The sequence below is a fragment of the Patiria miniata genome, unplaced genomic scaffold, assembly GCF_015706575.1.
Source record: "Patiria miniata isolate m_02_andy unplaced genomic scaffold, ASM1570657v1 HiC_scaffold_22, whole genome shotgun sequence".
Taxonomy (NCBI): Eukaryota; Metazoa; Echinodermata; class Asteroidea; order Valvatida; family Asterinidae; genus Patiria; species Patiria miniata.
In genome coordinates, this window is record NW_024037061.1 from 1,634,810 (window position 1) to 1,648,892 (window position 14,083).

A 14,083-nucleotide genomic window follows, 5' to 3' on the forward strand; every position below is an offset into this window, starting at 1 on the left:
GAAACTCACATGGCCCAAATTTTTCTCATCATAACCCCACTCTTCCCCCTCGTCATGCAGCCAACACCCAAGAGTTCTTTGGCATCCTCCAGCCCATGAACCAGCCGGGCCAGCAGCCCGTACCACAGGAGATGCCCGCCAAGTCGGGCGAGGGTGCCGATCTCGACACCACCCTCAGCAAGTTAGCAACCAATATCAGTCTGGACATCAGAGGGTCAATGTCGCCCAAGAAGTAAGTCCATTTTGTTTTGGTTTTAATTTAAGAAATACAATTTTGAAACGTGTGTCTGGACTTGAGGTTTGTCTCTGGTCTTGTAACAGTAAGAGTCCTATCAAGATGTGCTGTCAGCACTTTTCACGAGCTTCCCTTCAAGAAATACCGGTAGAGTTTTATCAATTGCTATTTTCTAGCAACACAAAAGTTGTTCACTTTAGAATGAGATTTTTTTTTTTTTAAATGACATTTAGTTTAGAGACCATTACTTTACAAATTCAAGGGGGAGTGTGGCTTAGTGGTTAGGGTTCGTAACTCATGATCAGAGGGTCAGGGTTTCGATTCCAGCTACCGGCCATATGTTGTGTCCTTGGGCAAGCCACTTCACCCCACTTAACTCTTTCCACCCAGGAGTATAAATGGGTACCGACATGTAGCTGGGGAGTAACCTGCGATGGAATTGCATCCCATCCAGGGGTTATAGAAATATCGTCCGTAGTTTCATGCCTATGAAACTAGAGAAAAATGCCGGCCTGATTGGCCACATTGGCTCGTGACAGACTTTACTACTTTACAATTTACAAAGTTGTGGACGAATAACAAGTCAGTTCTCACAGGGTAGACTGGTTTCCGCCTCCCTTTTCAGAAACAATAATGTAGGGATCGGGAACCAGGCTGCTTGCAGAAGGAGAAAAAGAAATCAAAATTTGTTGAAAAGTATGGACACAGTACATCTCTAACGAACAGTTAGATATTTACAAGAAAATTGAAAATAAAATTTTAAAAAATTAAAATAAATACCGTTAACCAGGCCTGCACCAACATTTTAGTTGGGGGAAGGGTGTGGACATTTTTCAGGTTATCACTATTTTCAGGGACTTGATTTTTGGATTGTTTGCATTTTCGTGTCGCTCAGCATTTCATTTTTGTGTTTGTCAAAAGGTTGCTTGTTTCTTTATATTTGATATCTGAAAAACTTGAGAATCATTTTGTGCTTTCACAAAAATTCCCTGCTGAAATGATCTTGATCTTCACGGTGCTTAAACGTTTTCTTTGCTTTTTTTTCTCTTTTTCTTCTGCTTTTTCCTTTTTTGTTTTTAAAGAGCTCCTCCACTTGGTGTGGAGTTGCAGCTCCATGGCTCTCAGCGTTTGAAGTATGTATCGTTTATCTGTTCATAACAAAATGTCATAAAATCCTCGAGTAATAGTTTTATAGTTCTTGAAGGTTTTTCAGATATTAATTGAACTTTTTGGGCATCATTGCCCTCTGACAGTCTTATGTATTCTCCCTAACTTAATGAGATTTTTTTTCAAAGTACCCTGCTAAATGCAACAAAGTACCCTGCTAAATGCAACAAAGTCCAACACAGTTGAAACCAGAACCATGTGAAATGCAACACAGCACAACTATTGATTACATGTATGTTGCATTGTGTGGTGAACCCAGTACACACCAGCAACTGTGCGGTTGTAAGTAACTGTGCAGTCGTGCAACAAAGTACCCTGCTAAATGCAACAAAGACCAACACAGTTAAATCAGCACAATGCTGAATGCAACATAACACAACTATGGGTTACATGTATGTTGCACTGTGGTGAACCCAGTACACACCAGCAACTGTGCAATTGTAAACAACTGTGCAGTTGTGCAGCAAATTACCCTGCTAAATGCAACAAAGTCCAACACGGTTGAAATCAGCACAATACTGAATGCAACATAACACAACTAGGGATTACATGTACAATGTATGTTGCACTGTGTGGTGAACCCAGTACACACCAGCAACTGTGCGGTTGTAAGTAACTGTGCAGTCGTGCAACAAAGTACCCTGCTAAATGCAACAAAGACCAACACAGTTAAATCAGCACAATGCTGAATGCAACATAACACAACTATGGGTTACATGTATGTTGCACTGTGGTGAACCCAGTACACACCAGCAACTGTGCAATTGTAAACAACCGTGCAGTTGTGCAGCAAAGTACCCTGCTAAATGCAACAAAATCCAACACAGTTGAAACCCAAACCATGCTTAATGCGACACAGCACAACTATGGATTACATGTATGTTGCACTGTGTGGTGAATCCAGTAGACAACAACAACTGTGCAGCAACCATGCCAAATGCAACAATATGCAACAGTGGATTCTGTTGTGTCGGCCTTGGCACTATGAGCTGTTACTGGTACTTTGCTAAATGCAACAAGATGCAACAAAACACGGGACTTGAGTTGACTGATAAATGCAACAGTATACAACAACTTTTTCACCACTGCTTTTGTCCGATGCATTTTAGCAGGGTTCGGATTAAGCCAGTCTCAATACAATATGTTCTTGTGCAAAAATGCATGGGTGCACAATGTATGATGCAATAATGAAAACAATAGTCAGCATATACATATATTTGTATCAAATTTAAAGACATGCCAGCAACATGTATGCAGTTGACTCTCGTTAACACAAACAATGTTAACACAAATTCCAGTTATAGCAAACATAAAGTCTTGGTCCCAACTGTGCAATTATGTGCACAATGAATGGGATTGGCACTCCAGTATACAAAATTCTGATATAACCAAAAAAAAGCTAGGTCCCACTGAGTTTGTATTAGGCCAACAAAAAAAAATAGTCGGTCTCTGGTCAGACCGAATTTCCGGAACTGATGCGGCAACGCGGGGGGGGGGTTTTTTGGTGGCTTTTTTTTTTTTTTTTTTTCCAAGCTTGAATTGTACAGGTACTACTTTGCTTTTTTGTGTCCTCATTATACATTGGTGTCCTCCATAATTTGCCTTGGTGCCCTTTATCATTTGCCTTGGTGCAATTTCCCCATTCCTTGGTGCTCCTTGGTACAAATATTTGAGGAGGCACGGCAATACAGGGCGCTGTTGTAGTTTCCTCGTTAATTTGGAGAAAAAAAAAGGTTGACGCGCATGATTAAAATCGACGCGCGCTGACCAGAGACCGAGTATTGTTTCTTTTTTGCCTAACCAAAAATAGTGGTATCGATTGAGAGCGATATTTTTTCATCATACCGGTAGTATCTGCATGAGTTATCCCACTAAACCCCTCCGAAATTGCCATCTTTCCAAGCATTCCATATTCCGTCATAGGAAAGCGAATTTCCCCAAAGGGCCAATTCAAGTTGTCATGTCAGTGAGATTAAGAAAGATTTTATGGCGTATTGAAATTGACATCTTAATGCACAGGGGAGCAATACGAGATTATCTTACACATAAATTTCATTGAAATCCGGTAATTGATACTGTTAGGGGGATGGTAACATTTTCATTTATTTAATGTTGCTTTGGTTTTGTGTAACTTAAAAATGACTAATTCCGACGGCTTAATTTATTGTCGCTGACAGATCAGATAAATTGTGATAATAGATGTATGCATCAGAAATGTCATTGTTGTTCATGTGTAACCCTCTGAAAAGTGAAAAACACATGCCAACTGTTAACTTAAACCCTCGTTTTACTAGTAGATTTTTGTGTGTAAATAAATTTAAACCCTGCATGTGTGTACTTGTACAGGAATTGTACAGATTTTAATAAAGGAAATGGTTTAGTCACCCATGCCATCCCCGTCGAAAGGATCCCCTCGACCACTGAACTATTTCTGTTTATGTAAATGTCCTCCCATTTTTTAGGGCAATTTTCAACTGACTTCTTTTCTGTGCAGTTTTGTAATTCCAATTCCAGAGGTGACCCGTGGAATGATGTTATTCCCAAAATGAGTCATTAACTGTTTCTGTTGGTATAGTCGTATGTTTTAGGAATTTGATTGACCAGTGTATTAATATACATGTACATATAATGAATGGTTATGAGTGCAATGGTAAGAATAGTTTCATGAGGTGACACCGAATGGAATTATTCTGTCCGTTGTACGAAATGTGGAACATTCATTATTTGTTTGATACATGTACAACCACGCTTGAGTAAGTTAAGGAGAATACACGAGAAAGTGTGGATTTGTAATTTTTCGTGCCTCGTGAATTCGTAAATTAAGAATCCACACTTGCGAGTGTATTCTTCGACTTAAACCATTGCGTCAAAAGAAGTATTGGCATTAACAGTGAGTGGAGATGAAAAGACTTGGGAAAAATGTTGCAACCTAACGCCACTTCCGCGGTTGTGTACAAAGTCTGTGGAGAGTCAAGAACATTTTCTTGTATTTCCTAACAAAATTGGAAAAATTTCTCAGTCCCAGATTCATGTCTTTTCATCATTTTTGCAACGAATGACCTTCATTGAGATGATGTATGAAGAAAAAAAGTGGCGTCAGGTTGCAACATTTTTCCCGGCTCCTTCCGTCGAAATATGGATAGTTCAGACGATCTTTCTGACTCGAAGTAGGTTTTGCAGTGACGGCGGAGAATTTTTTGGATGTAACATTGACACAGTGTCAATGTTACGTCCGAATAATACATTTTTGCTCATATATTTTCCAAAGTACATGTACATTCAATTGATTTCAAACTTTCTCAAGTATTAAAACACACTCAGACAAATATTATGTTGAGCAATTGTTGAGAATGCATTGATACCTTTAACCCTAACCCTGCCAGACGCATCACAGTGCATCAGGTGGAAAAGTCTGGTGCACTTTGATTGAAAATGATACCAACACCAGTGCATAAAGCAGCCACTTCTGAGACACTGAGAGCTAGTCCCACTGAACAATGCCAGAGTTGTATCCTGCTGCGTTGGGGGACCACAGACTCTGAGGCAGTTTGGCCTTGAGACTTTTGGCCTGATGGATCTTGCTACACTGGGCAGGCTTGTCATTTCGACAAGTGTTGCATGTTGCTGCGTTTGGCAGGGTTTCAAGCCAAAATACCCTGGAGGGTTAGGGTTAATAATATAACAAAATGTATGGATGTAACATGCACTGTGTCCGAACCTGGTGGAATGACCTCTTTTGACTACCTGCTTGTATGCAATGGAGTTGATATTTCTTGCAGAACAACCATGTGTGTATTTGCAAAATTGGTCAAATTTCAAATTCCAGATTTTTAGTTCAAGTATGATCCATCTCAGCATAACACACACTTGTCTGTGATTATTTTGTGTGTGATAGATCGGACCACCAATGGAATAAGCAGACTTCAAATATGGCAGGAAGCAGAACGGGCGGTGCGGCGTGGCAGCCTGTACAGATGGCGTCAACGACGTGGCCCCAGCAGCAGCAACCGCCATACATGGTAAAAACACTGTCATCTCTCAACCACTGCTTATAAACAGACGCGAGTGATCTGCATGTACCTTAATACCACATTAGAAATGCACATTCCCTTTCTGTGATATGTAATCACAAGTCAATCATAAGGCAGTCACACGTAAATTATAAGGCAGTCACGAGTCAATCATAAGGCAGTCAATAGTCAATTATAAGTTGATCATAAGGGTATCAGAAGACCATTATAATTCAATTACAAGTCAATCAAAAGGCAGTCACAAGTCAATCATGAGCAGTCACAAGTCAATCATAAGGCAGTCAAGTCAATCATAAGGCAGTCACAAGTCAATCATAAGGCATTTACAAGTCAATCATGAGGCTGTCACAAGTCAATCATAAGGCAGTCACAAGTCAATCATAATGCATTCACAAGTCAGTCATAAGTTGATCACAAGACAATTACATTCAGTCACAAGTCAAACATAAGGCAGTCACAAGGCAATCATAAGGCAGTCAATAGTCAATCATCAGTTGATCATAAGGGTATCAGAAGACCAGTATAATTCAGTCACAAGTCAATCATAAGGCAGTCACAAGTCAATCATAAGGCAGTCATAAGTCAATCATAAGGCAGTCACAAGTCCATCATAAGGCATTCACAAGTCAATCATAATGCAGTCACAAGTCAGTCATAAGTTGATCACAAGACAATTACATTCAGTCACAAGTCAATCATAATGCAGTCACAAGGCAATCATAAGGCAGTCAATAGTCAATCATAAGTTGATCATAAGGGTATCAGAAGACCATTATAATTCAATCACTAGTCAATCGTGAGGCAGTCACAAGTCAATTATAAGGCAGTCACAAGTCAATCATAAGGCAGTCATAAGTCAATCATAAGGCAGTCACAGGTCAATCATGAGGCAGTCACAAGCCAATCATAAGGCAGTCACAAGTCAATCATAAGGCAGTCACAAGTCAATCATAAGGCAGTCACAAGTCAATCATAATGCAGTTACAAGTCAATCATAAGTTGATCACAAGACAGTTACATTCAGTCACAAGTCAATCATAAGGCAGTCACAAGGCAATCATAAGGCAGTCAATAGTCAATCATATGGCAGTCACAAGTCAATCATAAGGCAGTCACAAGTCAATCAAAAGGCAGTCACAAGTCAATCTTAAGTTGATCATAAGGGGATCACAAGACAATTATAATTCAATCACAAGTCAATCTTAAGGCAGCCACAAGTCAACCCTGACCCATCCATTACATGTAGTTCTGCACTTTCTCTCCATTATTTATTTACGTGTACCTGTTATCACAAGTCAATCTCTGAGGGAAATCGTCAGTTAAGTAAAAAAGTAAATAACAAGTCACCAACTTGCATTTTGACAAGGAATTATCGCTAGAACTGAAGAAGTGTTGTTCATGCCCTGTTACTTGCGATTGACTTGTGATTGACTTGTGATTGACTTGTGATTGACTTGTGATTGACTCTTGATTGACTTGTGGTCAACTGTGATTGACTTAATTATAACTCTGTTCTCTTCAGTCCTTGTTTTAACATGTGGTCTGCCGTTTGTTCATCTGTACCACAATAAGATTTAAAATTTTATCAATTTCAATGCCAAAAAGTCTCATTCATTTCATGTTCACTTTAGATTTATGTTGTCAAGGAAGCATGTGAAAAGTTCTGCAAAAAATAAGCAGAAGTTGAGTGTAACAAACAGTCACATCTGTTTCTTTTTTGTTAGTTTATGGGGAAAAAATCGTTCAAAATTTCTTATTTTTTTCTTTTCCCTGCATGCAGTCAAATTTCTAAATTTGTGTATTTCAGCAGTCTTTAAGAATTACAAACTGTACACGTCAGGCATGCAACTTTTCCTCGAATCCACTGATTTCCTCATTTTTTTAATTCTCTCATGAAGCCGTTACAAATTGAAAAACACTGTACAAAGTCTTGTGTGGTTTGGAAATTCATCATTTTGCTAAATTCCCAGTTGCATGTCTGACACGTATGTGTACCATTCAAGAATGACCAGTTCTGGAAAACACACACCCACTTTTCCTTCACCAGCACCTGTTTCCATCAATTAATTAGTTCTAATTAACACAAAAATTAGTCGTAGACCCGACCAATCTTACCTTGCACCTTTGTGTTAACTTCACCCACATGCACACTTTTATCAGGAGCCCAACCAGGGACAGATGCCTCCAATGGTGAGTGTAGACACGTCAAGCTGTAGAGAGAGAAACAAACATTCCCTTGGTATGGGTGAATTAAACTGGTGTCCGTTGGCACAGCTGTAGAGTAGGATTTTGCATTGGAGATAATAATGGGCTTGTAGGGGGTTGGTGATAGGCCTTATGCTTGAGGGAATGCGCTGAGGAAATGCGCTGTAACAATGCGCTGTAACAATGTCAGTTTCCTGGGTAGACACACTAGAAAAATCCTGCTCACTAGCACTTTAGTACCTTTGCTTAAATCACAGATCCTCTACACAAGGATAAACGACTCATCTGAGCTTGTGTACAAAATGTACGGAGCGGATTGTCTACATGCGTGATTTGCCGCGTCAGCGCATAGAACATGTAGAACAAAGCGCGTGCCATGATCGCCGACAGCTGGCGTCCTGACAGAAATTTGACCACTGAAAGACTGCAGTTGCGCGTCGAGGCGCATGCACGTGCACGCACGACGCGTAAAAACCTGTCGTGTAATATATTTGTTTCCATATTTCGGTATGTATTTTTTTCAAAGTTTTTTTTTGGTGATTGTACTTACACTTTCTTACTTCAATGACCAATAACATTTTCTAAAGCATATAAGTGACTGAATAATTATGAGGACATAGTAACAATCCAAAGTGGCTACTAATATACCCTAAAGTTCCGCGCATTTACATGTATTTTTCCTCAGATATCATCAAGAAGTCTCGCCAACGTCAGTATTGATGAGCTTGAAATTCACAAAGTTACTTACTGGCACAGTGACCCTAACCAAAATAAATAAGAAATCATGTGAAAAATGATAACATCGTGATATTTGGGCCAGAAGAAAGAAAACAGAGGGGAGGGGGGATGAGGTGTCCATATGGGGTAAAAATTAAGCGAAGGGTTGCCAAACATGGGGTACTTGAACAACTTCAAGGAAATTCCCCCAAAATAAAAGATTAGTGTTGCTTACAATAAGTATGTCAACATCAAAAACGTTTTCTTACCAATGATTTTGTTGAAAAGGTAATAAGATAAGTTATTTGCAGTAGCACCATGTGGTAAATCTCTTTTGTGAGTAAATGTATGTGTGGTTCTGAAAAGAAGTGTATAGATGTTATTGTACGCTAGGTTTTGGAATAATGCCATTGGCCTTCGAATTGGGAATTACTTGTTATCTCAATGTACAATCAGATACATGTATCTCCGCAGGCAAATGCACTGTGTGCTATTTGTGGGTGTACAAAGCCTCTATCTTATCATCAGTATCGGTATGCACCAGTGCGTTCTAGCACTTAATATCCTCTTCGATGTCTTTCAAGGAACTACCAAGTCTTTTCAGAATATTTCCAATGTCATATCAAAAAAATGTCCTCTGGTTGAACTGTTACATGTTGTTTTTTACTCTGTGCATCATGTAACAATTTGTGATAGTTTTTATTATTTTTTTTTTGGAGGGGGGGGGGGGGAACATGTACATACTTGGGTGCCAGACCATCTGTGTGGGTGCCAGACCATCTGTGAAGTTCGGCGCCAGCCTCTTTTGCTTTTTATTAAATGATAGTCTATGGGAGTTTGAATCATGCAGCATATGGGCGCCAGACGAGTTGGTACCAGCCTTTTTGCTTTTTTTTTTTAAATGACCTTCTATTTGCATTTGATTCATATAGGGTATGGGTGCCAGACCGGCCGGTATGCAGCCAGGGATGGGCATGTACCCACAGGGTGTGGCGCCTGCGGGGATGTACGCCCAGCAACAGCCGCGCATGATGACCCAACAACAACAACAACCGAATGATCCTTTTGTAAGTGAAATTAACCTTTTACGTTGATCATATCAGCAGAAAATTTATGAGCACAGAAAAACAAATTTTTTTTTTTTTTTTCATTTTTTTAAAGTTTTTCAGTTTCGTCATGTGCAGGGTAAAGAATGTACCGTACATGTTCTCTGTTTTTCATTTTGCCCCAAAAAAGGAACATTTTCAGTTGGAAGATTTTTTGCTGTGTGGGTGAAAACAAAGACTCGTTATTTCATGAGAGATTTCATTTTGCAAAAGTACCTCCGGATACATGCGACTCATTATCGGTGGTTGGTTTTAAAATTGCTTACGAAATGTCAAAAACAGTCGAAACTCTCATTCAGGTTGAATTGTGCCTGTTGTTTGACTGACCATTTTTATGTGTGTCGGCTACCTGTTCTACATTCTTGAATACCTGAGACAGTTTTAGCCATTCCTATTGGTCAAGAGCCCATTTTACAACGCTGATAAAACGCCGGCTGGTTTTGAACACAATTCCTGCATTCTGCGCCACATCGCTCTACCAGTTAAATTGGCAACATATTTTACCTTTCACCTCACAGGGAAATCTCTGAAAGTAAACATCTGAGCTCTTCGAGAAACAAATGGTATAAAGATGTAAAATATATACAAGACAGAAGACCAGGTTTGGAGCGAGGACGGTACAAAGTGCGGACCGCCCCCTGCCCGTGAACTGACCAATCAGAGCCCTCCGTGTCACGTGGAGGCTTTGTTATGCTAAGTAATAATGTAATACCTCAGTCTTTGTGGATTGAGACCTCGTGAATATTCATCAGTGTATTTCAGATTATATACTAAACAAAAAGAAAGGATTATGTATAAGATGTAAATAAGGTACGACTTTTATCCAATCAGGTTGGATTGGAGTAGGCAATATTAATTTCTTAACCCTGACTGGTCTGGTGAGTAACCCTAGTTGTTCGACGGCTCAAACAAGACAAGGTAAGCTGAGTAAAGCCAGAGTGCACAAAAATCGGTTCAGTTGTTTCACAGTGGCTCATGCATCTGGTCTAGACATGGGCGATATAGCCCATTCATTGGCACTGCAGGGTAACCCTATACGATGGCACTGCCCGGCTGTCTTCATCACTCTACCACCAGTCTAAGTCGCAAGTGGCAGTCAGTTAGTGAGATAGGTACAAAGACGATAGGTACAAAGACTCTGATAGGTACAAAGACTCTGGTACCAACAGAAATGTATGCATATTTTGCTGCTCCTGTTGTGGCCATTAATTTAACCCATAGGCCTAACAACAGAGCGAGCATTGGGATTGCCAAGCAGTACATGTGTACAGCGCAGGCCATGGAAAGAACGTTGCATCCTGACTCCACTCTTCTCATCATATATCATCTCAGTGAAGGTCAGTCATTGCAAAAAATGTTGAAAAGACATGAATCTGGGACTGAGAACCGTTTCCAATTTCGTTAAGAATATTTAGAATTGTTCTTGATTCTCTATAGAGTACGAAGTGTGACGTCATTTAGAACCAGAAAGTGTAGTGCAAACGAATGGAGTACGCGCGCATGTTGGTTCACGGTCTGAATCACGCGCTAATGTCTGTTACACATTGTGCTCGTGATGTATTCACTTCGGTACTCTATAGACTTTGTACACAACCACTGAAGAGACGTCTGGATACTACTTTCTTTCCCGGCCACTTTTGCGTACATTGTAACTTGACCAAATGTGATGGTTGGTTGCACATCAGATAAAACCGTCCTACTTAATTCCATCAATTATCTTAGAAACGGAGACATTAGCTTTGGTTCATTCTGGTGTATAGATAGCCATTGAGTTTCATCTTAAGAAATGCATCTTAAGAAATGCATAGCAGAGACGTTGTCTGTTTGAGGACTAACACATCCTTGACTTAGATCTATCTGAAAGCTACATCTTCATGTAGTCATGTAATCTTCAACTCGTGTTGTCCTGATGAAAACACAGATTCGGAAATGACAACTATTAAATGCTCGAAGTCAAAGAGTTTTTCTCGTAGTGTGGGTTCTATTCTAGTCCATCCAACCAAAGACCAGTCTTACCATTATCTAGACCCATCCCAGTGTTTCTATGTATCATGTGACATACATGTGTAATTGTAACAACTGATAATTCTTACAAAAGTAAATCTCTGTGAATATGTGTTTAGTAACGAGAGAAATATACCAAATAAGGTAAACTATGATTTTTTTTAGAGATTTTTTCTAAGAGCCATCATTCTGTTAATAAACGAGCGTACAATATATTTGCTTAAGTTTCACCAAGTCGCTTACCGATTTATTATTTTTTCATTAAATGGAAAACTATGTCGTCGTTATAGTGGAATGTAAAAACTAAAGTAAGAAATAGAAAGGTCATTTTCTGCATAAAAAAAGTTTTGTGTGCTTGGAGAATTTTTTTTTGAAACAGTTGACGTGTCAAGTCATTCAAAACTTTCAGTTTTTGGTCTACCTTTATATTTCATACAACTCTCCTTTATTTTTTTAAATTTCAGTTGATAGTGATAAAGAAAAAATACCTTACAATTTTTTTTCGCTAGACTTTACAGCAGCGCCCTTAACAATTATGGTAGCTCCTCACCTTTTCAAACATAAAACCAAAAATGGTTAACTTCCCTATTTTTCATCCAAATAAAAGTGCGGTATTATTCCAGTGAAAGTCCATTTGTTAAGGAACAACATAATAAAAAAAAACAATGTTTCAACAGATTTTAGGTTGGCTTCTACTGTCGAGTTGCTGCTCATATATCAGGGCAACCATTTGTCGGCCATCTTCTTGAAGTTGGGTGTAGGAACTCCAGGTTGGCATTACTGAGTGTATGTATATTTGAAAAAAAACTAAAAACACCAATTTCCAAGTTTTGGGGTTCATGTAGACACACTGCTTTCATAAAGACAGTTTAATTGTTTTTTGATACTAGATAATGTCAAAGTTTACATGTATGTCGTTGAAGCATAATGAATATACGGTAAAATTACTGCAGGTCAGTTATACGTTTTTCCTACTTTTTTTTTTAGTAACCCCAACAATGGTCATTCACTGAATTTGTCATTTTGCACTTTTTTGAAGAGGAAAATTAGCTTCCACGTTTTATCTGTATTTTGGTGTTCTGTTTGCTTTTTGCTTGTTCGTAGTTTTTGCGGAGCTATCATAGATGAGTTTAAATTTGCCAACCGGCTCTGTGGCGAACATTAAAAATAAAACTCATCATTGGCCTACATTGGCTTATCACTGATAGTCTCGATTTGGATGCCGATTTGAAATTCACCTGGGGCCCACGAGGCCCCAGTAAATTGCAATTGTAAAATGCCAATCTTTTCACTTTTGCATGTTTGTGGTGATACGCATCGTTGGTACGACAAGGGTCACTTTAAAAACAAAATGAGATTTTGTTGAATGTGACGATGAAATGGGTATGACGTAGCATGAATTTCTGACCAGATCAAATGAAAAACATGTAACATCCAGTAGGTTACACACTGATGTTCCGACATCCCTATGTTCCGACACCCCCATTTCCCGACACCCTTATGTTCCCCAGTGCTCCGACTGCTCATGTTCCTAACCCTAATCCTAATCCTAAACGGGCTAACACAATCTTATGTGCGGGTTGTCGGAAAATAGGGGTGTCGGAACATAGGGGTGTCGGAACATAGGGGTGTCGGAACATAAGGGTGTCGGAACATACCAGAGCAGTCACGTCACCATCAAGTCGTTGCCTCAAAATTATGTTAAGCCTGTTACATAAAAACGCTACAAATTATACTTCAAATAATGCCGCTGCATTTGTAAATGTGTCGCGTGTTTTTGGTATGGTATTTCTTTTCTTTCACGTTTTTGTGTCGCCGTTTGTGCTTATAGCAGCTATAGATGAAACTGGGCGCTGTCGGTTTGACACGTTTTCCGCTTGACTCTTGCGTCATAAGGGGCAGTTAGGAATGGTGCGCGTACAGAAGACGTATGGCGCTAGCTCGGAAAAGTCGTTGGTTAGTTCACCATTTTACGTGGTTTCACAAAATCACCGCTGTTTTTAGTACATCATGCTTGAGCTGGTCATGCTGACAGGAATACATGTATAGGCAATCATGTTCTGATGTATAGTTAAAGAAAAGAGAACCGAGGTTAAGCATGTGAAATGAAAAACACATAGAAACCAAGGCATCCGTCGCTGTAACTTCCCCCTCCCGCTTCGCCAGTGCGTGTTGTAATTGATGTATATCACTGCCGTTGTTTTAGCTTTGACGTCTTTTATTTGCGTCAGAATTAATTGACTGCCAGACTTAATTTCCCTTTTTTTTAAGGCAATCGTAACCAACAAAAGGAACATTTGGGGGGTTATTTTTGAGTAAAGATGTAGAGGAAATTACGTGTCAGGATGAGTAATGTACTGTCAACATTACTCCTCGCAGGCACGTACGGCCTACCGACTTACATAGATTTTTTTTTTATTTAATGAATCACAGACTATGGTTGTTGCGTCGCAAGAAAGTCGGGTTAGGCTCAAGCACAGAGTACAGACAGAGCGTAACACTCGAGAACAGTGCACTTTTTACAGGGTGACCCACACAAAGTCGTGCAAGCAGATATCGTTACATTTCTCAAAAAGTACCTAACATGACTACTCATTTTGATGGAGCATATTAATTAT

At 39.5% G+C, this 14,083-nt stretch overlaps 1 protein-coding gene across 7 annotated transcripts in view; it reads left to right on the forward strand.

Moving 5' to 3' along the window:
• LOC119730368 (phosphatidylinositol-binding clathrin assembly protein LAP-like) overlaps positions 1 to 10,582 on the forward strand; it is a 50,890-nt gene extending 40,308 nt beyond the window's left edge. For 6 of the 7 annotated variants that reach the window (XM_038203229.1, XM_038203226.1, XM_038203228.1 and 3 more), the window contains 5 exons: positions 61 to 232; positions 5,298 to 5,421; positions 7,594 to 7,623; positions 9,288 to 9,422; positions 9,980 to 10,582. In XM_038203229.1, coding sequence (XP_038059157.1) covers positions 61 to 232; positions 5,298 to 5,421; positions 7,594 to 7,623; positions 9,288 to 9,422; positions 9,980 to 9,991 — 473 coding nt within the window. In that variant the 3' untranslated portion in view covers positions 9,992 to 10,582. The remainder of the gene's footprint in view (positions 1 to 60; positions 233 to 5,297; positions 5,422 to 7,593; positions 7,624 to 9,287; positions 9,423 to 9,979) is intronic. The other variant, XM_038203227.1, reaches the window with a different exon arrangement.
• Positions 10,583 to 14,083: the final 3,501 nt, after the last annotated feature.